General features: G+C 37.4%; 1 protein-coding gene across 2 annotated transcripts in view; it reads left to right on the plus strand.

The window, feature by feature from the left end:
* Nucleotides 1-27,222, plus strand: part of TBC1D19 (TBC1 domain family, member 19) — a 152,747-nt gene that overhangs the window by 84,479 nt on the left and 41,046 nt on the right. For both annotated transcript variants that reach the window (XM_010839936.1, XM_010839935.1), the window contains exons 12-15: nt 3,397-3,471; nt 6,476-6,538; nt 21,468-21,552; nt 25,079-25,123. In XM_010839936.1, coding sequence (XP_010838238.1) covers nt 3,397-3,471; nt 6,476-6,538; nt 21,468-21,552; nt 25,079-25,123 — 268 coding nt within the window. The remainder of the gene's footprint in view (nt 1-3,396; nt 3,472-6,475; nt 6,539-21,467; nt 21,553-25,078; nt 25,124-27,222) is intronic.

A 27,222-nucleotide genomic window follows, 5' to 3' on the forward strand; every position in this document is an offset into this window, starting at 1 on the left:
TGGAACTGGAGGAATCAACCTGCCTGACTTCAGGCTCTACTACAAAGCCACAGTCATCAAGACAGTATGGTACTGGCACAAAGACAGAAATATTGATCAATGGAACAAAATAGAAAGCCCAGAGATAAATCCACGCACATATGGACACCTTCTCTTTGACAAAGGAGGCAAGAATGTACAATGGATTAAAAGACAATCTCTTTAACAAGTGGTGCTGGGAAAACTGGTCAACCACTTGTAAAAGAATGAAACTAGAACACTTTCTAACACCATACACAAAAATAAACTCAAAATGGATTAAAGATCTCAACCTAAGACCAGAAACTATAAAACTCCTAGAGGAGAACATAGGCAAAACACTCTCTGCCATACATCACAGCAGGATCCTCTATGACCCACCTCCCAGAATATTGGAAATAAAAGCAAAAATAAACAAATGGGACCTAATTAAATTTAAAAGCTTCTGCACAACAAAGGAAACTATTAGAAAGGTGAAAAGGCAGCCTTCAGAATGGGAGAAAATAATAGCAAATGAAGCAACTGACAAACAGCTAATCTCAAAAATATACAAGCAACTCCTACAGCTCAACTCCAGAAAAATAAATGACCCAATCAAAAAATGGGCCAAAGAACTAAATAGACATTTCTCCAAAGAAGACATACAGATGGCTAACAAACACATGAAAAGATGCTCAACATGACTCATTATCAGAGAAATGCAAATCAAAACCACTATGAGGTACCATTTCACACCAGTCAGAATGGCTGCCATCCATAAGTCTACAAGCAATAAATGCTAGAGAGGGTGTGGAGAAAAGGGAACTCTCTTACACTGTTGGTGGGAATGCAAACTAGTACAGCCACTATGGAGAACAATGTGGAGATTCCTTAAAAAACTGGAAATAGAACTGCCTTATGACCCATCAATCCCACTGCTGGGCATACACACTGAGGAAACCAGAAGGGAAAGAGACACATGTACCCCAATGTTCATCGCAGCACTGTTTATAATAGCCAGGACATGGAAGCAACCTAGATGCCCATCAGCAGATGAATGGATAAGAAAGCTGTGGTACATATACACAATGGAGTATTACTCAGCCATTAAAAAGAATACATTTGAATCAGTTCTAATGAGATGGATGAAACTGGAACCTATTATACAGAGTGAAGTAAGCCAGAAAGAAAAACACCAATATAGTATACTAACGCATATATATGGAATTTAGAAAGATGGTAACAATAACCCTGGGTACGAGACAGCAAAAGAGACACTGATGTATAGATCAGTCTTATGGACTCTGTGGGAGAGGGAGAGGGTGGGGAGATTTGGGAGAATGGCATTGAAACATGTATAATATGTATGAAACGAGTCGCCAGTCCAGGTTCGATGCACGATACTGGATGCTTGGGGCTGGTGCACTGGGATGACCCAGAGGGAGGGTATGGGGAGGGAGGAGGGAGGAGGGTTCAGGATGGGGAACACAGGTATACCTGTGGCGGATTCATTTCGATATTTGGCAAAACTAATACAATATTGTAAAGTTTAAAAATAAAATAAAATTAAAAAATAAATAAAACAAAGAAATTGTATTTCAGGAAACATAGGTTTGAACACCACCCTGCCATGGCTGCTGCATGCATCAGATATTCTTCTCTGTCCCAGGTGATCCTGTCCCCTAGCTCTTACTTGTTTGAGGGACTGTCTTCAGAAAGAATCACACAGTACTGAGGGAGCCAAGCAGTATTTGGTAGAGGTGGAAACCAGGGCTAGAGTCCCCGAGAGATGGATGGAGGGATTCGGAGAAACGCAGGGATCAGCTTGTAGTAGTCAGATGATATTTCCATCTCTCTTTAACACAGCTACTACCCACTTAATCTTGACCTTTCTCAATCTTTATTATGAACACCTGACCAACTATTAGCCTGTCCCTTAACTGGATTACATCTTACCTCCTTCCTCCCACTTTCTCTTCTTCTGTCTTTTCTTCTTTCTCCTTACCCCCTTTTCTCTCTTTCCTGTCCTTCCTCTCTTATTCTTATTTCTTATTCTTTATTAAATGGCTTCCCTTGTGGCTTAGCTGGTAAAGAACCTGCCTGCAATGCGGGAGACCTGGGTTCAATCCCTGGGTTGGGAAGATCCCCTGGAGAAGGTAAAGGCTACCCACTCCAGTATTCTGGCCTGGAGAGTTCCATGGACTGTATAGTCCATGGGGTCCCAAAGAGTCAGACACAATTGAGCAGCTTTCACTTTCACTTAACTTTCAGCCTAATCTTATCACTGTTTAGAGTTAATTTGATATTCTAATATTTTTTTAACTGATTTTTTTTTGCTAAAATTTTACTAATTTCTTTACAATTAAAAAAATTTTATTTTATATTGGAGTATTGTTGATTAACAATGTTGTGTTAGTTTCAGATATACAATAAAGTAATTCAGTTATGCATCATATACATGTATCTATTCTTTTTCAAATTCTTTTCCCACTTAGATTATTACAGAATATTGAGCAGAGTTCCTGGTGCTATAGCTGATTTTTATTTAATTTTTAAAAGCCTTGACTCAGATTTAAAGTGCACTACTGATTCTATTGACCAATGTCATTAAAAGTCCTGAACCCTTATCATTGTCCATTAGCCAGATGATATGAGAATGTTTGACATTATCTCTTAAAAACTTACATACTTTTCCAACCTATGTTTAAATCATGTACAAGTTAGCTATATAGCATTCTGTATAGTTACAACCATTTTATTTTGAACTAAAAATGAAAAATTAAAGACATTTTTTTCAAAAAAAAATCCTGATTTTTTTTTTCATATGCTATATGATAGCTTTTACTACCAGGGATGATTTAGTATGCTTAAATTTTTTTATTTTATAATAATTTAGATATTAGAAAGGCAGTATAGAGTAGTCACTCTGGGTTTTTATATAGGTTCTGGGGGTTTCCTGGAATCAAATCTTACTACCTTTGTGGCCTTGAACAGAAAGTTACTTCTTTCTCTGGGCCTCAGTTTCTCAAATGTAAATGGGAATAATAATCATTGAACAGGTTTATTTTGTTGATATGAGATTAAATAGAGTAACATGCATATTTACAGTTCCTAATAATTAATAAATACTACATTTGCTATTAAAGTTAAATTACATTTAAATCAATGTAGCAAACATTGATTAAATACCTACCAGGTACCAGATTTTATCTTAGGGGATGGGATTAAGTCTGTTTATTGATCATCAGCTATTATCCAGGCCTAGAGACTCTAGTAATAAAATGAAGCCCTTATTCTCTTAGTGTATATAATACTATTAATGATCATTATTTATTAAAGTTTGAGGCTGACTTTATAAATGATTGACTTTTAATGTTTTTGTTTTTCTTTTAAATCTAGGATATTTTATATTATGAGCAGCTTAAGACAAATGTGATACAACATGACCTTTTGGTGGACAGTCTAATTTATAAAGTAAGTGAAGCTGTAAGTTTTTCCATTTCGTTAACATTAAGCAATTATCAAGAGTCTTCATGTAGGTACTGCACTATCTATGATACATATTAACCTTGAAAAATAATTTTAAGTGATCATTATACTTAGAACGATAAGGTTGACCTTCAAAATCTGAGGTTTCTATTCAGTGTTATCTTTCACTTTGCAACTGTCTTCACAATCCTTTCTTGACCCTCGTATATATTGATTAAGTGAGTGATATTTCTTGTCCTTATAAATTACAATTTTCCACTCAAACTATACAGAAAATCTACTAAAAGAAAAAAAATCAGATTATGGATTTCTTCATCTTATTTATCTCACAATTCTTTAGGGCCTGCTTGTTTATTTTATTATATTGAAGTCACAGCTTATTTTTCATTTCTTTTGATTTCTAGACATAGAGTTAAACACATCTCAAGTTTTATTTCCAGGCATCTGTTATTGAGAGTTGAGATGTAGATGCTAAAAGCATGGTATAGGGTTTGACTGATTCCGGATTCATAATTGGGTTGTTTAAAAGATTTGAATTTTAGATTTAGAACTTGTAAGATAGAGGAGAAAGGGCATATTATTCCAGACCTCAGAAACAGGGGAAAGAAGACCCAAAGATTTGTCTGGGTAGAACATAACAGAAGTTAATAATAACAGTGACTGCTAGCGTTTAATGATTGCTTTCTGTGTGTCATACAATGCTCCAGACTCTTTACATAGATTAACTGATCCTGACAGCTACCCCAGGGGAGTATTTGGGCTATAAATGATAATTCTTTTTTTTTTCCTAAAAAAAAAAAGTTGCATTCTACAAGATCATGCATTAAAAATAATAGAGCTTATAGGAAAAATAGGGTTGGGGTAGCTTTTGCAATTTTATAGCCAAAGTGCTAACAGAAACAATCATTGGGAGATGAACTGGACAGCCCAAGCAGGCTGCTCCTGCAGGAATTATTAAAAATGTACAAAAATAACAAAGTGTAAGTGCTAAAATAATTCAGTTGCACAGAGCCACTGGGGCTGCTGTTCAGGAGGGCACAAGAGGCAGTACAGCAGTTAAGAGATATGCAAGGCTGGGGGTGTGCCTCTCTGGAGACAGGGACCCCATGCAATCATTCATTTTCCATTCTCTTGAAATTTCCATTCTCTTGGAAACAGGCAAAGGGCTCATGCCTGCAGAAGGCTTTGCCCTTTCCTGCTGAAGGATATAATTCTACTTCTGCTGTTCTGACTTCTCTTTTTAAAGGAAAATTGCATTTGAACCAACACAATTCTCATGTTGTACTGACATCATTTCCTTACTCACCAGCCACATATTGATACATGTATTATAGCAAAGTAGGAAGTATTAATACTATTACTTTACTGTCTTACAGATGAGGGAACTAAGGTAAACAAAGAGTAAAGAAATCCATTTAAATTCATATATTAAATAGTAAAGCCAAGATTTGAATCTAGGTAATCTGATTTCATAACCTTTAACCACTATGCTCTACAGGGAGGAGGATGAGGGGAATTAAGGGGATGCAGTCTTTTGATGAAAAGTCTTGACTCTTTTGAAAAACTCTAGAAGTTTTTACATAGATTTGGATCACAGGTACTGCTATTGACTTTGAGGTCAAATGACTGTACGCAGGGGATCATTTTAGCAACAGCCTAAGAGATCTTTTGGGCTTTAAGACTTTAATCTCTCTGTTCAAATGAGAGAAGACTCACAAGAGAAGTTCAAAAAATCCAAGAGTGCTAGCACGAGAGTTCCCTTTGCTGCCAACATGAATTTCAGTTAGAATCAGTAAAGCAAATCTGTCATGAGAAGGAGGTAAACAGCTTGTGTCTGAACAGCTGAATGTAAGTTTTGGTAGAATCAGTCCTGACGGTCCACAGCATGAGTGTTTACTTATGTTAGTTAAACGCTGCTGATCGTACTGGAGCAACTCCAAATATTATTAAAGTCAGCCCTTAAGGGAATAAGCATTAAAAAAATAATCATTTGAAGTTTCATTACAACTCCCTTTGGCAAAGATTCATTTTTAATTTAATAGAAAATAGAATTATTTTAGCGGTTAAAGAAATGAAGGAAACAAGGCAATGCTTAAGCACAGAACATCATCAAACCCTCCCTAAGCTAAAATATCTAATGATTCTCTCTGGATTGTATTTTTTTCTCACAAACTTGTCTTGAATCCACACCATCTACAATTTTCTACTGCTTACTGTGATCTGACAGTTCATATCAGTGTTTCTCAACCTTTTCTTCATAAAAGAAAAAATTTTCTCTAAAATTTTGATTCCCCAGGAATGATGCCCCCTTAGAGGCAACATCATCCTCCCTGAGATCTCGTGATCTCTACTTATGCCCATGTTGTGACTTAGACTGACTCCTTTCTTTTCTCTTAATCTGTGTCTTTAAGTAATATTTCTTTGGGGCGTATAACCAGTATTTCTCATTCTCCAGTATTTCTACCATGTATGTTTTCTTGCTGGTGAGATTGAAGATAAACTTTGTCTCTTTTGCTAACAAGTGATGACGTGCAAATGAATAATTACAAAAACATCAAAGATTTTTGGTATTTTGATGGAATGGCATGAATGTGGGCCTGAACAGTGGAGGACCAGATTGAACAGTAATTTGAGGCCAGATTTTTACGGCTGCTTTTGGACGTTGTGATTGCAAATGCTTTTCTAATTTTAAGATACCTAAATATTAGATTCAAAGGAGATAAAATTGAAATAAATAATAAGAAATTACTCATGGAACCCAAATAAGTGTAAACAATTTGAAGTCAAGTAATGTGTCACAAATATCAGTCAAGTAACTTTATAAATTTATTTCTGATAAACCCAGTGATAAAATCTAATTGAGAAGTTTATAATCATATGTGAAGTAATAAAATCATTTCAGTATTATTTCTGTATGTTATATTTATGTCTTAGTACTATAAACGTACTCATTTAAGTTCTTTTCAGTGCCTTCTACTTTTAATTATAGGATGTGAAATTGACAGCAAGCAATGATGATTATTATTTTGTATTTGAAGATTATTTATATCAGGTAAGTTGAAAAATTAAAATATATAATGTTCTTGTTTTAAATTCTCTAACTCAGGCTACTTTTTTTTTTTTTTAAAAACTTTACATAATTGTATTAGTTCCAAATTTGGGATCAGGTTAACTTTTGTTCTTAAAAGAGACTAGGTGGGAGGATAAGAACTTCATCTCTGTTCCACCCAGGAGAGGTATAGATCAGATTCATAAATTGAGTGTCTACTTCATATTTCAGCTGTCCCAAGATGTTTAGAGAAAGCATTTTTACATGATACTTTTCTATTAAAGGTCTTGAGTAAATAATTAAGTGCTTTGAAATCAGCTTGAAGAGTTGTGATTACTCTTTGATCACATCATATGGTGATACTGTGGATGTTTGGGTTTACCTAGGTCTTTCTTATATCTGATAAAAGAGAAACAAAATAGAAACATCACAATTAGGAAATATGTGATTTATGTAGAATTGCTTAAATGATATTTTTTTTTTTAAAGATCATACACACATAGATAGATAAAAGATAGATAATATGCAATGGCACCCCACTCTAGTACTCTTGCCTGGAAAATCCCATGGATGGAGGAGCCTGGTAGGCTGCGGTCCATGAGGTCGCTAAGAGTCGGACACGACTGAGCGACTTCACTTTCACTTTTTACTTTCATGCATTGGAGAAGGAAATGGCAACCCACTCCAGTGTTATTGCCTAGAGAATCCCAGGGACAGAGGAGCCTGGTAGGAGGCTGTCTATGGGGTCGCACAGAGTCGGACACAACTGAAGCGACTTAGCAGCAGCAGCAGCAATATGTATCATGGAAAAAAAAAATCTAGATTTCACATGGCAGTTTCTGCTTGACTAAATGTAAATCAGTCCCAGATGTCGAATTAGCAGGTCTCTGATGGTAATAGTGGTTGTAGTTGTGTATCTGTTTAAGAAAAGAGTTAAATAAGAATCTCTCTAGAAGGTTTGCTGCTGCTGCTACTGCTAAGTCGCTTCAGTCATGTCTGACTCTGTGCGACCTAATCGTATATTCCAAGAACTAAAGTCCAAAAGATTTTATAAAATTTATTTATAAAATTAAAATTTGAGATAACCTTGGAAAGAATTTTAAGGGAATTTCCATGATTTCAAATATGCCGTTAATTTTTAAAATTAAAAAAAAGTTAAGACTTAAAATCCCATTCTTTAACATATTGTTATTAATTAAAACAGTATAAAAACCTTAAATTTATTTATGTATGTAGCAAATATGTAGCCTGATACCTATTTTTTGGTACTCAGTCAAATTTTGAATGTACAATAAAGTTAAAGCTTCATTTATATAGTAATTTTTGTTTCTAAACTGAAATACTGAGTAGAAATGATTGCTTTTGGTATTGTAGCATAAAGAGGTCCACAGAACCATCCCTATTAGAAAAATCAAAACCAGTGAAAATTATTTAAAAAGCAAAAAAAAAAAAAAAAAACCCAAACATTTAAAGTATCTGGAAACTGTCTTAAGATTAGATGTCAAGTCAGCAAATAAAAACATTTATTCAGGAGAAGTGATTAAGTCTCAAATCAGTCTGTAGCACTTGAGCCATGATGCACTTTCTCCTTCCTCATAGCCCCAGATCATCATGATGGAAGCTTCAATTCAACTGAGTGTGGCTAGGAAGATGGGGTTCCTTTTTCGAATAATTTCTAGTCAAAGACTGCAGTATCTCTATAGAAGGCTCTGTGCTGTGCTTAGTCGCTCAGCCGTGTCTGATTCTCTGCAACCCCATGGACTATTCTGGCTTCTCTGTCCATAGGGATTCTCTAGGCAAGAATACTGGAGTGGGTTGCCATGCCCTCCTTCAGGGGAGCTTCCCAACCCAGAGATCGAACCCAGGTCTGCTGCATTGCGGGTGGATTCTTTATCATCTGAGCCACCAGGGAAGCCCATAAAAGGTTCAGGAAACCGGTATTTCTCATTCTCCTCAGCTCTGTGTTGTAGATGCAAAATTTCAGAAGTCGGGGGCTTCCTGCCTCCACTCAGAGGGTAACCCTCTGTCAAGAGCAGGTTTGAGTAACCTCTATGACTTGTTTTCTGTAGTGGCTGTACCAACTTGCATTCCTACCAGCAGTACACTAGGGTTCATTTTTCTCTGTACCCTCACCAACACTTGTCTTTTTTTTTTTTTTTAATGGTAGCCATTTTAACAGGTATGAGGTGATAACATTCTGGGTTTGATTTGCATTTCTGTGGTGATTAGTAACGTTGCATACCTTTTCATGTACCTGTTGGCCATTTGTATGTCTTGTTTGGAAAACTTCTGTTAATTTCCTTTGCCCACTTTTTAATTGGGTTGTTTGTTTTTTGCTATTGAATTGTAGAATTCTTAATAAATTTTGGATATTAGCCTCATATCAGACATAAAATTCGCAAATATTTTCTCCCTTCGTGTAGGTTGCCTTTTCATTCTGTTTTTAGTTTCTTTTGCTTTATAATGGTTTTTAGTTTGATATAGTTTCACTTATTTATTTTTGCTTTTTAGCTTGTGTTTTACTATCATAAAAGGAAATTACCATGAAGACCTAAGTCAAGGAGCTTTTTTTCTAGGATTTCATCTAGGAATTTAGGTCTTATGTTTAAAGTATTAAGTCCATTTCAAGTTCATTTTTGTGAGTGGTATAAGGTACAAGTCTAATTTCGTTCTTCTGCATGTGGTTATCCAGTTTTCCCAACCCTATTTATTGAAGATACTATCTTTTCTCCACTGAGTATTCTTGGCTCCTTGTTAAATATTAGTTAACTGTGTATGTGTGGTTTATTTCTGGGCTCTCAATTCTGTTCCATTGGTTCCTATGTCTACTTTTATGCCAGTGCTTTACTGCTTTGATCACTATAACTTTGTAGCATAGCTTGAAATCAGGAAGTATGATGCTTTGTTATTCTTTCTTGAGATTGCTTTGTCTACTCAGTTTCTTTTGTGGCTCTATACAAATTTTAGGATCGTTTTTCTATTTCTGTGAAAAATACCCATTGCAATTTTAATAGGAATTGCATTGAATCTGTAGATTGCTTTGGGTAGTATGGCATTTTAACAGTGCAACTTCTTATCAATGAACATAGGATATTGTTCCATTTGTGTCTTCTTCTGCTTCTTTCATCAAAGTCTTGTAGTTTTAAGTGTACAGATCTTTCACCTCCTTGGTTAAATTTCTTCGTATTTTATTGGTCTTTTTTATGTTATAGTGAATGAAATTATTTCTTTTTCAGCTTTTTTGTTCTTAGTGTATAGAAACACAACTGTTTTCTGTATATTGATTTTGTATCCTGCAGTTTTACTGAATTCATTGATTAATTCTAGCAGATTTTGGATGGAGGCTTTAGGATTTTCTATATATAAGATCATATCATCTGTAAGTAGAGATTATTTCTTTCTTTCCTACTTGAAAGTGAAAGTTGCTCAGTCATGTGCAACTCTTTGCAAGCCCATGCACTATACAGTCCTTGGAATTCTCCAGGCCAAAATACTGGAGTGGGTAGCTGTTCCCTTCTCCAGGGGATCTTCCCAACCCAGGTATTGAACCCAGGTCTCCACATTGCAAGCAGATTCTTTACCAACTGAGCCACCACGGATACCCATCCCTAACTGGATGCCTTTTTTTTTCTTTTTCTTGCCTGACTGGTCAAAGTGGTCTTGTAAAAACACCAATCAGTTCATGTTACTTGTGAGATTAAATCCCAAACACGAAAATCCTTCACAAGGCCTGATGACCCTGGGTGTGCTGGTTCACATCTCTAGCCTCACTGTTCACCTCTGCACTAACACTGTGGCACTATGCATTCCAGCCACTCTGGTCTTTTACTCCTCATGTTCATTATGCTTTTTTCTACCTCAGGGTCATCAGACCTGCAGTTCCTTTGATGTAAAAGACTGTTGTCCTCCCCTCTTCCTCTACTAAATTCCTATTTTTCCTTCAGCTTTCAACTAGAATATCACTTATTCACAAATACCTTTCCCGACCTACTGGGCTTCTCAGCAGGACATATACATAGGGTCATGGCCTTGTGTTCTGTGTGATTACACATTTATTGTCATTGTAGAGGGCTGTAGATTTTCTTTAGTTAAGAGTTTAATTCTAGATGTGAAGGATCTTTTTATCAACTAACTTCTAAATGAAACAAATTAGTTAATGTTGCACAATACTAAAAATATGAAACAAATGAAAATTTTTGGTCCTCCCTCTGATAGCTATTTAGATCCTGAACATGAAACTGTTATGACACTGAACATGAGTACATAAATTATAATATCAGCCAAAGGCCAATAATCATATAGTTTGTAGTGTGTTCACTCTTCTACTTCAGTGTGTGGGTAGAGCAAGTGGAAATGTCACAATTTCTGCCCCTTTGGTGGCTGGAGAGAAGAGGATTGTCAATTTAAATTCACAGCTACAAAGTCTTTTTGGTGGTGGTGAAAAGGACTTGCCAGACAAAAAACCTACCTCATTTGATGAACAGGGTCTATAAGGATAGCATTTTAAATTACAGTCGTTACAGTTTCTCCACATAGTGCCAGAATTACCCTTGAAGACATATTCATCTTTGTGTACCACATAAACTTGGGAAACTTATAAGTGACAGAGTCTGAAAAACATAATTATTTATAAACAATGGATGCATTCTCTGAGAAAAAGCAGAATGGTCATCAGTAAGTATTTATTGACCCTTTTATATAATGATACCACCTTTGATGGGCTTACATTCTAGTTAAAGAGGCAAAAATGTTTCGAAATTGTTTTAAAGTTTGTGTGTAAAGCATTAGGTATTAATCAATATCATAGATAGTGAGTACTGTAGGAGTATACTTTAACCTTTATTTTCCATTTTTATCAATATTTTAGTCCAAATTATATTATTTTTAGATTTCCTATAGTATTTTTAGTCATAGATCTTATATGGCACCCCACTCCAGTACTCTTGCCTGGAAAATCCCATGGATGGCAGAGCCTGGTAGGCTGCAGTCCATGGGGTCGCTAAGAGTCGGACATGACAGAGTGACTTCACTTTCACTTTTCCCTTTCATGCATTGGAGAAGGAAATGGCGGCCCATTCCAGTGTTCTTGCCTAGAGAATCCCAGGGACGGGGAAGCCTGGTGGGCTTCTGTCTATGGGGTCGCACAGAGTCGGACACGACTGAAGCAACTTAGCAGCAGCAGCGATGTGGATCTTTGTCCTTACAACATAAATAAATGGATAATTGTAACACCTAAGTTCTGTCTTTGGGAATTTTGCAGAACAAAATTTTCCTCATATGGATAGTTACCAAGAAAATACTTTTCGTGATCATACTTGATCATAATTAATTTTATAATTAGTTTGACTTGTCATAGAGAAGTTCATTTTAAGTAATAAAAGTATATGTAATTTTTTGCATTGAAAACAATATTATCAGGAATTGAGTTGTGATTTTTTTCTGAAAAAAAATTTCTATCCCTATACATGTATGCACATGCCCTCAAATGTGTGTGTATGTACGACATAAGAAAGAAGAAAGCCTTTTCTTATTGCTAATTATGGGCTTTCATTTGGCAGAGCTGCCTAGCAACATAACTACTCAGTGGGAAAATTGTTGATGTTAATGGAATGAACTTAATTTTCTAGCACGCTCTGTGTCATAACCCATGTATTGGATTTTGTGACTAGACTAAAAAATTTGACAGCATGTGGCATTGCTGTGTCCATATATAGATGAGAAAGTCTCCAGTAGTTCCTCCTGAAGGAAGATCTGGGCCTGTGTTACACGGATACACAGGTATTCTTCTGTCTTCTGAGTGACTCATGTTAGTTACCTGAATTTTTTTCAGCAACAACATTGAACATTATAGAAATAGCCTTTTGAGTAATAAGTCAATTTTTTAGTATTCCAAAGTTTAGCATTTATTTTGCATGAAATTCTTAAAAATACTTAGTTGTGCTGAAAATTTTAAATTATGTCAGAGTTTTAAAATATGTTCAAACAGAAGACAACCCTTTACTCCATGTAAGTAAATTGGGTCGTTTGACAATTTAGTTTCAGATTTGAGTACTTAGTGATATCATGACAACCTATAAAAGTTAACTTATTGTCCAAAGTATATAAAGTACTCATAGGGGAGAACTTTTTTTTTTTTTTTAAATTAAAAAAATTTCAGGTATACACGTGCTGGAACCTTTAAATAGTAAAGAGAAGACATAGGAATTACTCTTTCTGTTTTCTGACAAATTCTTTATCATATGCTTGGCTTATCTAGCATATGCTTAGTAGAAATACTGACATATTAGAATATGCCATTTTGTTGTTGTTGTTGTTTAGTCGCTGTCATCTAACTCTTTTGCAACCCCATGGACTGTAGGCCACCAGGATCCTCTGTCTGTGGGATTTCCCAGGCAAGAATGCTGGAGTAGGTTGCCATCTCCTTCTCCAGGGGGTCTTCCTGATCCAAGAATAAAACCCGCATCTCCTGCATTGGCAGGTGGATTCTTTACCACTGAGCCACCAGGGAAGCTAGAATATGCCATAGTTACAAATATTTTAATGCCATTGAATGGAGTTTAAGAAAGGCCTAGGTGCAATCAGATACCCTTTATTCATGTATTCATGTCAAATTATTGAGTGTCTGTTCTGATACAGGCACTGCATAAGAAAATGTTTATTAAGCTCACATTTTAGTGAAAAATGAGGGAAAGGCAAATACACAGTTATAATTTGATAAATGTTCTGATAGAGGTTTATGCAATGTTCCATGCAAATACAATTAAAGGGGAAATAAATTCTGGGAGTAGTTCAGCTTAGTGGTGGCTTTAGAATAGAAATGTTATAAGAAATGTCTGGTTCTTTTTCCTTTATCTTAAAATTTTTTTAACTTTTTATAGAAGTGTGGTTGACATATTATTTTATTATTAGATATACAACATAGTGACTTGACATTTATATACATTACAAATTGATCACCATAATAAGTCTAGTAATTGTCACTATACAAAGTTATTCCAGTTATTGTTGACTGTATTCCTATGCTATACATTACATCCTCATGACTTATTTCTTTTATAACTGGAATCTTGTTCCTCTTAATCCTCTTCACCTATTTTGTTCAGCCCCCCACCCCTCTCCCCTCTGGCTGTGTATCTATGAATCTATTGCTGTTTTGTTTGTCCATGTGTGGGTTTCTTTTTTTTTTAAGATTCCACATTATAAATGAAATCATTTGGTATTTTTTTTCCTCTGAGGAAATGTCTGGTTCTTAAAAGACAAAGAATGAGGAGAATGGGAAAAGCAAAAATAAGCATGAGCCATATGCACATGGTGATTAATGAGGAGAGATTAGCTTCGCATGGTGGTGAACAGCTCTGGCAGTTCAGGCTAGCCTTAACGAGCACTTGAGGTAGAACGAGGCCTGTGTGAACAGAGAGAACAAATGTGAGACATGTCAGTAGCATGACTTATCATTATAATCACTTCATCTTGAATGCATGTTCAACTCCCTTGCCCTTCTGCTTTCTAGTAGTAATTACCTGGCAAAACCTTAATCCTGGTTAAGTACAGCTATCCACTGATTCTGTGGCTACAGTGTGCGTTTGAAAGTGGCTGGAGAAAAACATGCAACCATGATAACTGCTTTTATTTAAATTCATGACCAAGAACCTCAAGAAAGTCCTTACTTTTCCTTGGCATTTCTACTTCATTTCCCTAATCCAATTTTCATCCATTCTCCTAGAAGACTTCTCATACCTCCCCTCTCTTCAAATCTCCACCTCTCTGTCTCAGCTAATGACTCTGAATCCTGTTTCTGAAAAAAATAAAAGCTCTGAGAACAAGCCCCCCAAAGACACACACACACATACTCCCACCACCACCTGTATTCCTCATACCTGCATCTGCATCAATATACTCAGCTCCCTTTCTCTTATTATGGATAAATTATCCATGCTTTTATTTATAACAAAACCAATCTCTGCATTTGGACACTGAAACTCATTTCCCCTTGGTACTCAAAAGCAATGAAATTGTTAGTTTTTCCATCGTCAGTTTTCCTGTCTCTATTGGATCACTCCTCTCACTATACAAATGTGCTATTATTTCTCTCATCTAAAAGCAAAATAAAGCAAAACAAAAATCTTCCCCCATTCTTCATCACATCCAGCTACTGCACCATTCCCCTATTCCCTGAGTTGGTGAAAGTTCTTTTTTTAAAATCTGTAGATATTGTTTCTAAGTCTTATCCTCCTGTTCTCTCTTGAACCTTCCTGAATAAGTCTTTTTCTCTGCCAACCTATCCCACTAAACTTATTTCATGTTGCTGAATCCAGTGATCATTTCCCAGTTCTCACCTTACTTTATCTGTTTGGTCACTCAGTCACCCTCTCTTGGATTCTCTCTCTTCACTTGGCTTCTAGGATATCATGCTTTCAGGTTACTAGCTGGCACTCTCATTCACCTTTGCTGGTTTCTCTTTATTTTCCTGTCTTACCCTGGAGTACCCCAAGATAAGCCATTGAACCTCTTTTTTCCTCCTGTTCTTGCCATTGGTGATCTCATTTATTCTCATGATTTTAAATACCATCTGTACACTGACACCTCCCAAATTTATGTTTGTCTTGTCTTTTTGGTCTTTCTGGACCTCTCCCTTCAACTCCAGGCTTGTGTACCTAGTCCCAGGGAGCTGTTGTTCTACCCAAACTCTTATTATTACCCTAGACCCATTTCCTGACCACTTTTCAGTTCCTAATTAAAATACACATCAAACTTTTACTAATATATACATGTGAGCATGCATTATCCCTCTTGTCTGCTTATTTTCCTCTGTAGCATGTACCACCAAATAACATACAATATATTTTACTTTTTTCTCCTCTATCTCCCTTCACAAAAGCAGAAACACTGTAAGGACAGGGATTTGGGATATTTTTTCATCCATGGTTGTATTCTCAGTCTTTAGAACCATGCCTGCCACATAGTAGATGTTCAAGTAAATACTTGTAGGAGGGAAGGAAGTAAGGGAGGGAGGGAGGGATGAAGAGAAGGGAAAGGAAAGAAGGAAGGGCAGGAGAGAGGAGAGAAGGAAGAAACTCTCAAAGGCAGAATAAGGAGGATTTTGGTGACTGGCTAACTATGCAGGTTGACTGAGAAGGAAGAATCAAGAATGACTGAGTTTCCAGGCTTTGGATAGTTAAAAGTATTGGGTTTCCAAGATGGCACTAGTGGTAAAGAACTCTCCTGCCAATGCAAGAGACTCAAGAGATGTGGGTTTGATCCCTGGGTCAGGAAGATCCCCTGGAGGAGGGCATGGCAGTCCACTCTAGTATTCTTGCCTGGAGAATCCCATGGACAGAGGAGCCTGATGGGCTATGGTCCACAGGGTCGCAAAGAGTTGGACACAACTAAAGTGACTTAACATGCATGGAAGTTAAGATCAGAAACACAGGAAGACTGTATAAGGTTGGAAATCAAGGGGACAGGTCAGAGAAGGATTTTTAAAGTATATTTTTCTCTGTAAGAATGTGATGAGAGTCCTTAGCCAAGCATGAAACTAAACCAGAAGTCTTTGTTAATTTTTCTCCCAGTATTCTCTGATTGGAAGTGAAATTATCAGCGCTATCTTGATCATTTACTTAGAGAGTGCTTATTAGGTGCCAAGAACTGCTCTAGATGCTTTATGTACTTACAGTACAGTTCTTACAACAGGTAGCTTTATTTCTGTTTCATAGATGAAGAAGCAGAGGCTCAGAGCTCAAACTATACCTGATAGCTACCAGGACCCAGGCTAGGTCTGTTCCATTTCAAAGCTTTGTAAGCCTAATTGCTCTTTGGTTTATGAAAATTTAAATCAGGGCAGAGGGTTTAAAAAAGTGATTCTTGAAATTTTATCATTTGAAAATTCTCCAGATTAGTTTGGATAGAAATACAAGATGCACCACAAATTTTAAAATTGTGCAATAACTGTAAGTTAAACTGATTTTTCCAACAGACATACATCATTTCTTATATGCTTTTTATTACATAAATAACTTACTTCTCAGAAACATTCATTATAAATATCTTTTCAAAAACGAAAGGAAGCTTTAGTCCATGTAAATCTGCAGCTGTATGTAGAACTGTTAGGTGTAATTCTGCTATAAAACTGTAGTTCAGACTTACACATCCAGCTTATACTTACACTCCCAACTTTTCTAAATAAAGTAAATCATTACATATGTAATCTCATCCACATAAAGTTCAATTTTTACTTAATTTAGGAATAATCAAAGTTGAATTTTCTAGTTAATTTGATTAAAACTGTCATCTTCATACAGTCACAACATTTCTAGCAAATTTACAGTTGAACTGTAACTTCATTACAGATACAAAATTGGATCTCAGAAGTTAAAACAGCTCAGGTTAAGATAGGAGTTGGCAGCTCTCTGCTTGCATGCTGGGGTTGCGCGTCAGTACATACTGTGTAACATTCCATCTCTGGCTTATCATCAGAGTCACGCTACAGTCACTGATGTTCTCTCAAGAGCAGTTTCAGATATCTTGTCTTCTCTAAGGCGATAGGGATTTTAGGTGTATATATTTAAGCACAGAGCTTCTCCTAACATTACTATGTTCCCACCAGTTTCAAAGAGAAAGTTAATACAAATGTTTCTTTAGGAACTGTATTCCCTCTAGGCAATGATAGAAGGATATTTATAAGTATACTTTCTTTTGCATTATTTATTTTATTTGTACTTATTTATTTTATTTGTATTAGTTTATTAGTAGTTATTTATTGTTACATTAATTGTATAATTTTATTAGTTATATTAGTTGTATTAGCTGATTGGTGCTGCTATAGCAAATTAACATAAATTTAGTGGTTTAAAACAAAACAAATATATTCTCCTACAGTTCTGTCTGAAGATTGGAAATTTTTTGAAATGGGCTTTAGTGGGCTAAAATCAAGGTGTTGTCAGGGCTGTCTGTGTTTCTTCCAGAGGCTCTGGAAAAGAGTACCTTTCCTTGAATAAGAAAAACAAAGTTATAGATACCAGAAAGGATACAAAATTATTATCAAATATAGGAATTAACTGAAAACCATTAGAATTATAATTCAGTTAAATACCTGTTTACCAAATAAAATATTGAAATCATTTATTCTTTTAAATATGAGAAATAATCATTTGGCATATATAATGTAAAGTAAAGAGCCAGGCAACATAAGTCCTTCATACCTAAAGAGAGTCTGGGCCGCATGTCCCAGTGGCCACTGCAGACTGCCACCGTCTTCGTCCCCATCATCGTCATAATCTGCAGGGCTTCCCTGCTTCTGCCCTTGCCTGCCCCCACCCCCACCCCACACCGCACCCACCACGCCCAGTTCTCTTCATAGTGACTAGAGGAATCCTTATAAAGTCAGTTAGATCATTTCACTATTCTGCTGAAAACTTTGCGGTGGAGCTGCACTTCACTCCCAATAAAAGCGGAGATCCTGACGATGCCTGGCATAATTTGGCCTCTTTTCCTCTCTCACATATCTCTTTCCACTCATCTGCTCCAGCCACACTTGGTTTTCTCCAGCACATCAGGAGCACTTCTGCCTTAGCACCGCTGCGATTATTGGCTTTTCTGCCTGGCATGCTCTTCCCCCTGATATCTAAATGTTAATGTCCTCAAGTTCTTTCAGGTCTTCCATCAGATGTTATCTTCTCAATGAAGTTCACCCTGATTGTTCTCTTTAAAATGGCAATTCTCTTTCCTTATCCCTCCTTTACTTTGTTCCTGTAGCACTCACCAACCAATCTGTTATATAATGTAATTATTTACAAGGTTTGCTATTTATCTCCCCACGCCCCAATCATGCTCCTTAAGGGAGGTTTTTTGTTTATCTGTCTGTTTCCTTTGTCATATCCCAAGCGCGAGAACACAGAGTGGTGAAACTGATTAAGAGTTGTGGCAGGTTGAATAAGTGTTGGTCAACCTTCAATCTGTAGGAGTCAGGTAGGAGTGACTAGAGAACTAGAGAGGCGTCTTTCAAAAAGATAATGGCTGAGAATTTTCCAGAAATGAGCATAAACAAAAGTTCACAGTGAAGAAACATGGTGGTCTCAAGCCATAGAAATAAAAACAAACCCAAAATTAAATATACTCCTGGGGGAAAACTATAGAATATGGAATAAAATTTAAAGTAGTAGGAGTAGTAGTAATGACTGTAGCTAACATTGTAATAATACTCACTATGTGTTAGGCACTGCTTTAAGCACTTTATGTGTATTAATTAAGTCCTACAGTAGACTTTGAAGTAGATATTAATATTGTATATGTATGACATAGAGGAAACTGAGACTCTAAGAAGTCCAGTAACTTGCCTGATATCACACATCTAGTAAGTGGTGGGGCTATATTTTGGACTCCAGCAATTTAGTTTCAAAATAAATTTCAGATGAGCTAATGATTTTATTACCAAATGATTTTATCAAATTGCTAAACAAAATTGCCTGATTTTGTCAGGAGGCACTAGATTATTACTGTTGGTTGTTGTTTGGTTAGTCACAAAGTCATGACCGGCTCTTTGTGACCCCATGGACTGTAACTCACCAGTCTCCTCTGTACATGGGATTTCCTGGGCAAGAATACTGGAATGAGTTGCCATTTCCTTCTCCAGGGAATCTTCCCAACCCAGGGATGAAACCCAAGTCTTCTGCACTGGCGGGCAGATTCTTTACCACTGAGCCACCTGGGATACTGTGGCAACATGTAAATCCAAAAATCTCAGCAACTTAAAACAACAGAGGTTTATTTCTTGCTCGTGGTCATATTAACCCCAGATAGGATGGGGACATAGTTCTGTCATCCTCACTCCAGCACCCAGGTTAATGGCATAACCACTGTCTGGGACACTGATGGTTTCTGTGCAGAGGGAAAGAGGGACCCTGCTTAACTACTCTGGTTCTTAGAGCTTCCATTTGGAAACTTTCAAATGACACATACCTAGTTCACTGAGTAAAGAGCAAATCTCATGGGCATGCCTAACACCAAAGTGGACAAAAAATATAAGCTGACATATGTTCTCAAAGGGAAAGAACCAGAAATATTTGATGATAAACACCATTTACTTCATAGTTTAAGGGAATATGTATAGTAGACTATTATAAATGAGGGAAGGGACTTTCCAAGCATGAAAGTATTGGTAGATTTGAGCATATAAAAATTAAAAATAACTGTGTCAAACATAATTAACAAATCATTGAGCAGAGCCATTTATAACATATAATTTGACCATAGGTTAGTGTCCTTAACATGTAAAAATTTAAACAAATCAGTAATTAAAAAAACATCAATTTTAAAATGGACTAAGATGATGAACTGGAAAATAATGAAAGAAATGCAAATGGAAAAGTGGGCAACCTCATTAGTAACTAAAGCACGGTGCCATTTTTTTTTTACCTATAAGATGATCATAAACCATTTTGATGAGAGTAAGAGAAAACGTGTACTATCTTATTGCTGTCCATGTTAAAAACAAAAGCAAAATCTTTCTGAAAGGCAATTTTGCTATGTATGTGAAGAGTTTTAGATTTAAAATGCCCATCACTTTGACCAGACAGCTAGTCCAGTTTTAGAAATTTAAATAAAGGTGTACATAAATATTTAGCTATCAAGAAGTCCACTGCAGCATTGTTTATAGCTGGGGAAAAGTGGAAATAATTAAATGTTCAACAATAAAAGGTTATATATTATTCATCTGCACAGTGGAATATTCTGCAATGTTAAAAATGTGGGTAGAAAATACTTATAATATTGAAATAGAGTATAGGATAGTGTGCATTATCCTATTTTGTTTGAAAATGTATGTGTGTATGTATAAGAACAATCTGAAAGGATATACATTAAAATATTAACATTGGTGGGATTGTAGGTGTTTTTTCTTTTCTTTGATTATTTGTATTTCTGACGTTCTGGTTTTTGTCACAAACATGTATTGTTCATGTAGTCTCTTAAAATAAGAATAAATTAGTGGCAGTGGTCAGTGTGCGTCTTGCCTTTGGGCCTGACTGATGCCCAGTCTCCGTATCTGTCCTGTTTCTAAAGCTGGGCCCCTTCCTTGTGCCTTGAAACCACGGTTCCTCTCTCCATTCGCTCCTGCTGCTGGTCCAGCCCTACTTTGTGCCTGTGTTCTGTTAACTGGCTTTCTCTGCCTTTTCTGTTATTCCCGAATTCTTTTCTCAGTGACGTTTTTTGAATCCCGCATCTTTCACTACCAGGACCCAGATTTCCTATCACTAATCCTCTTCCTGGGGATTGGTCCCCTGTGCCAAAATTCCAAGCTGAAATCAGCAGTTCAGATTCTCTTACTGGACATCTTTGATTTTGACTGTCTGTCCTGCCTGTTTTCACCTCCAGGTAGAGTGGTCAGGACAGCCAGCTCCTAACATATGTTGGACCACCACTTGTTCTACTGCTGCTAATCTCTTCTGGATACTTTGAGTTGCCTTCCCCCCACCTCTGACATGCCCACTGCCAGCTGCCGCATCCCAGCAGTGAGCCTGGTCCCAGTTTCCTGCACTTTCCAAACTGCTGTATGCCACTGTAGTTATCAAGGGTTCCCCCTCTACATTCTTTATCTTATTAAATTTCTCTCAGTTGGTTCTTTTTTCCAAATAGAAAATACACTAATCAACTGGGTAATACAGAATCAACTGGTAGGTAGCAGCTAGCATTTTCTCCTGTTGTTCAAGGTTTAGGTGACTTAACAGTGAGAAATCTTTGGGTGAACTTGGGCTATCACACTTGGTTATCTTAACACTACCATAGGTGTACCAGTAGAGGGCACTCTTCCCATTGGCAGGTACTGTACTGAACTTGAGGAAGTCTATCTACCTCGGTACCTCGTAAGTAGACACAGCAATGAATTACCTGTTATAAAACAGTGCTTAATTGTTTGTTTTTTCCCCAATGTTGTACCCAGGTGTTACTTTGTTTTTCCAGAGATACATCTGTATTGAGTCATTTTGCATACAACAGTGCCTCACCACCGAAATCATACATAAGAGGTAAACTTTTCTTAATTAAAGGAAATATTCTTTAGCACTTACATAATCATACCAAGACTGTTCATTTTATAACATATATTACATTTTCAAAATTTTTTATTGTAAATTATTTAAAAAGATGTCTCTTAAGTTATTATAACCATCCTTTTACTCCCAAGCAACTTATCACAAATCACAGGAAAGTGGATCCCCAAAACAGCGTTTAAAGTTACCTTCTTTATTTTTCCTGTTCGCGCTATCCTCTGTTGCAGCTTGTGTCATATATGTTGACTTTTATTCCCCCTTCTCACTATGACTTTATCATTTGAATTTGCTTTCTCTGCTTTTTTTTTTTTTGCCTTCGTTATTCCTTCTCTTAACGTTACACCACACTTGAAAGTTTGATATAATTTATATGCAATTAGCATTCTGATTTCTAGTTAGTGCTTTCTTGTCTTTATCCCTAGCTGCCTATAAGATAATGCTATTTCAGTATGCTGCTGGCACCTGACAGCTGAGCCAGTGGTTAGCTAAAAGACTTTCCCCTGATTTCTCATTTTTATTAAGTAGTGAACTCCCAGCACTGAAAGCTTGTGAACCTATTGTGTATGGTTTTCTGCTGTTCCCATAAAGAAGGAAGCTGTTTGCCTGTATCTCCTAAGTCCGACTGTCTGCCTGATTACCACAACCCCTGCCCTAAGACAGGCCCACATTCCCAGGGCTAGGATCAGGCTCCCCCCAAACTTGGGGGCTCTCTCAGATACATTGCTTCTACACTGAATTGATAGAAACAGTTGGTTTGCTTGTTTGTTTCTTTAACATCATCTGCTGAAAAACTGATTGTAGAACTTAATTATCTAATGGACTCACCTCTAAATTCAGCCAGGATTTTAAGGCCCTGTCTTAACCTACCTAACTTTGGCTCCCTGTTTATTCCACATTACCGCATATTCATTCTAAATCTCTATATATTCCCTACACAGAAGGATTCCTTTTCCTTCACCCCCAAAATCATAGGTTCTTGAAGAACTAGTCTATATCTCACAGTATCAGAAAAACTGAGATTATTTCCTTCTATGTAGGGAAAAACCCAGTTCTTTCCTACTGTATTTCCCAGTAGTGTGTTTACAACTCACACAAAACACTTCACTTCTGACGCTTTTGTTTACACGTATGTGGGAGTTTTGCCCCACAATAACAAGCAAGTCTTGGCACCACCTGGGTATCCTACGTTTTAACTCAATTCTAATCTTGTCTGCCTAGAGATGGTGTCAGATCCCACAGGTTAGGGACTCAGTCCCACAGTACTGCCCCCCTACACACACACACACACACACACACACACTGTTCAGACACCAGTCACAAGCATAGGTTGTCTCCTGTGCTTCTGACCAACTGGCTATAGGTTGGAGGTTCCAACAAACCCCTCTTTGGGTTTGATTAATTTTCTAGGGTGGCCCACAGAGCTCAGGGAAACATGTACTTGTATTTACCAGCTTGTTAAAGGATATGATAAAGAATACAGATGAACAACCAGATGAAGAGATACATAGAGCTAGCTCTGGGAGGGTCACGAGCACAGGAGTTTCTGTCCCTGTGGAATTGGGGTGTGTTATTGTCCCAGTGTTGACCTGTTTGCCCACCTGAAAGTTCTTCAAACCCCCTACTGTTGGGGTTTAAGTCTTCCTCACATATTTTGAAAGTCGCTTAGTCATGTCTGACTCTTTGCAACCTGATGGACTGTAGCCTGCCAGGCTCCTCTGTCCATGAAATTTTCCAGGCAAGAATACCAGAGTGGGTATCCATTCCCTTCTTCAGGAGATCTTCCCAACCCAGGGATCAAACCCAGGTCTCCCACATTGCAGGTGGATTCTTTACTGTCTGAGCCACCAGGGAAGCCCACATAGGCATAATCGATTATTAAATACCATTTCCAGTCCTTCCAGAGTATGGGGGGTGAGGCTGAAAATTCCAAGCTTCTAATCATGGCTTGGTCTTTCTGGTGACAAGCCCCCATTCAGGAGCCCACTCAGGTCACCCGAATAGAACAAAAGATATTCTTAATGCTAGTTTCATTTAGGAATTGACAAGGGTTTCAGAAGCCTTGTATCAGGGACAGCATCAAAGACAAATACTAGCATAAGAGATGCTCCTAGTGCTCTTATCAAACTTAGGAAATATCAAGGATTTCAGGAGCTCTGTGCCAGCAACCAGGGGCAGAGACCAATTATACATTCTCTATTATCTCTTACTCACCCAGTCCACTAATCTCTCATCAAGTTCCTTCTCCTCTAAACCTCTAAAACACGTAAAGCCTGTGCCAGAAAATTCAGCAAACATATCTTAATGTTCCCTGTTGTAGTCTGGACTATAAGCCCTGTGGTTCAAGGCCCATATTTTACATCTGTTCTGTTTGCCTCTTGGCACCTAGCCCAGTATTGAGTACTCAGCAGGTATTCTCTATCATCCATCCCTCTGGATACCTGTCAACCTACCATCTATCTGTCATTTCATTTTCTTCTTACTCACAAGATCAATCCTTGTTGTCTCCACTTTAACCTAAACTGCTCATCCAGTTCTCCATTTTTTCTTTGCCACCATTCCCAACAAGAAATACAAAAATTGTTTTAATTAAAATCTTGCCTTAAAGTCAAATGCAAAAATGCATATGTCTTTTCAGTAGACTCAACAGTGTTAGAAAAACCGTCGAGATAAACATTACCTACTTTTTCACACTTCAGTGGAAAGTGGGAAAAACCTCAGACCTTTAAATGTTTTGAGGAGAAAATTTTTTAAACTCCTTTAAATATTTAGTTGTGGTAAATATACTTAATTTTCTGAGACAATGTTGATATCAAATATTTATTCTGTGACTCAGACTAAAGAATCTGCCTGCAGTACAGGAGACCCAGATTTGATCCCTGGGTCGGGAAGATCCCCTAGAGAGGGGAATAGCAACCCACTCCAGTATTCTTGCCTAGAGAATCCCATGGACAGAGGAACCTGGTGGGCTATGGTCCATAGAATCACAAAGAGTTGGGTATGACTAAGCAACTTTCACACTTTAGGTCATATTAATTGTTTAAGGACTCAGAAAATATGACCACTGTCCAGTGATAGATATTTAATTTAAACTCTTCTCCCATTCCATTAAAATGATAAACTAATGAGGTATTACAAAGCTTAGACTTACTTTAATGACAAAAATAGAATTACTTATAATTAATACAACAGTTCTGTGCTTACAAATAGATGCTGCTCTTAAGTGCTTAAGGAGCTTGAAAACGTTTGTTTTTTAAATTATTTGCATCACTTGCCTTGTACTTAAATTTTCATTGTTAACCTTCATTGATGAAAAGATTTGCTGATACCAAAAGATTGGCTGGCATATTTTCAAATTAATTTCTTATGAAATGAAAGGAGATTGTACTATAGTAGTTTTTAAAATTCCACTAATTATTAGTATATTCACAAAGTTAGTTAATTTTTAAAGTTTTTTCTATTTTATTTAACAATATTGGAACTCTGTGTGTTTTTTCTCTTACAGGAAAACTAGGACTAGAAGAATATGCTGTCTTTTATCCACCAAATGGTAAGAGTAATGTTATTGCTTCCTCTAGTGGGAAATAGGAAAATTACAACTTTTATAATAGGAATGTGACTTTATTATTCTCTATCTTTAAATGAACAATAATTTATCATCTAAAATAAACCTTCTGTAAAATAACTATTCTAATGAAGTTTTCCATATTTGTGGTAGGTTTGTGCTGGGCTGTGCATGGCCTTTCTGATTTCCCTTGAGACCAGTAATAGTATTTGTGAGCAAGCTAAGAAGACTCAGGTGTTAAGTGCAGGGCATGTAGCTTTGCTCTGAAGGACACTAACTCGTCTGTCCAGTACCTTCCCGTGGCTTTACTGGAGCAGTGCCCCAATGAGTGGATTGCCGTGTATTGCACTTTGTTGTTCTCATGGTTTGACAAGTGTGGTGGTGGGGGTGGTGGTTTAGTCGCTAGGTCCTGTGTGACTCTTGAGACCCCATGGACTGTAGCCTGCCAGTTTCCTGTCTGTGGGATTCTCCAGGTAAGAATACTGGAGTGGGTTGCCATTTCCTTCTCCAGAGGATCTTCCCTACCCAGGAATCAAACCCAGGTCTCCTGTATTGCAGGCAGATTCTTTACCGACTGAACTAGGAGGGAAGCCTCTTGACAAGTGTAGTATTTATGAAATAAAAAATATTTCAAGAAATGTAACTCCAAAAATTTGTATTTTGATTAAAGTGGTCAAATGTATAATGACTCCTTTTGAAATTCTTAGTTTTAAAGATATGCTCCTTGGAAAAGCACTATATAGCAGTCCTTATTATGATAATATAAAGTGGCATCCTGAAGAAGTTATTTCACTCCAGCAGAGTTAAGACCGTGGCCTTTGTAATCCTGTAGACCTGGGTTCAGATCCCAGTTCTTGCAGCTCACCCTATGACCTTGGGTAAGTTATGCATTTCGCCAGACTTGATTCGTCATCTATAGCACATGGGTAACAGATTAAAGGAGATACACTGTATGAAACAGCACAGTTGGATGTGTAGTGAGTGCTCAGCAGATGCGACTTACACGCCGGGCTTAGCTTCCTTACTGACCAGCCCACATGAAGCTCACAGACAGCGCCGAGAAAGCACAGGCTGCCTCCTTGTGCCTCCCACTTCTGTCCCGGGCCCCCTCCTCTGCCCCTCCTTGAGCGCTGCAGTTCCAGCGGCCGACTTCTGCTGCTCCTCTTGGTTTTCCCCGTGCAGCTCTTCTTTGCAAACATTTTCCTAGGACTTCTTATCTGCTCTCTTGCTTCTGTTTGTTAATTGCTCTTCTATCTGTTAATTCAGTTCTGACTTCTACATTATTTAACTCAAACTTAACATGTCTTAAGCTGAAGTAAATTAACTTTCATATTTATAAAAGAAAAAAAAAAGCAAAATTAAATTTAAAAAAACAGAACAATAACAATAAAAACCCAAATACTGAACTGTTTCTCTCTCACTTAAGTGTGCCTGCCAGTCATTCAAGGCCTAACATCTGGTAGTCATCATGATTCTTTTCAGTCTTGGATCCTCTTCCTCCAACAAATCATGAGGATATTCCAATTTTATCTTCAAAACCCATCTGGGACCCTCATGGCATCATCATAACTACTACCTTGCCCTCATTCAGCCTTTAGACACCAGTAGATACAGACTCGGAGAAGACAATGGCACCCCACTCCAGTACTCTTCCCTGGAAAATCCCATAGATGGAGGAGCCTGGTGGGCTACAGTCCATGGGGTCGCTAAGAGTTGGACACGGCTGAGCAACTTCACTTTCACTTTTCACTTTCATGCATTGGAGAAGTAAATGGCAACCCACTCCAGCGTTCTTGCCTTGAGAATCCCAGGGACGGGGGAGCCTGGTGGGCTCTGTCTATGGGATCGCACAGAGTCAGACATGACTGAAGCGACTTAGCAGCAGCAGACGCAGAGTACATCGTGAGAAACGCTGGGCTAGAGGAAGCACAAGCTGGAATCAAGATTGCCAGGAGAAATATCAATAACCTCAGATATGCAGATGACACCACCCTTATGGCAGAAAGTGAAGAAGAACTAAAGAGCCTCTTGATGAAAGTGAAAGAGGAGAGTGAAAAAAAGTTGGCTTAAAGCTCAACATTCAG

The sequence above is a fragment of the Bison bison genome, unplaced genomic scaffold (assembly GCF_000754665.1).
Source record: "Bison bison bison isolate TAMUID 2011002044 unplaced genomic scaffold, Bison_UMD1.0 scf7180017864136, whole genome shotgun sequence".
In the NCBI taxonomy this organism is placed as follows: Eukaryota; Metazoa; Chordata; class Mammalia; order Artiodactyla; family Bovidae; genus Bison; species Bison bison.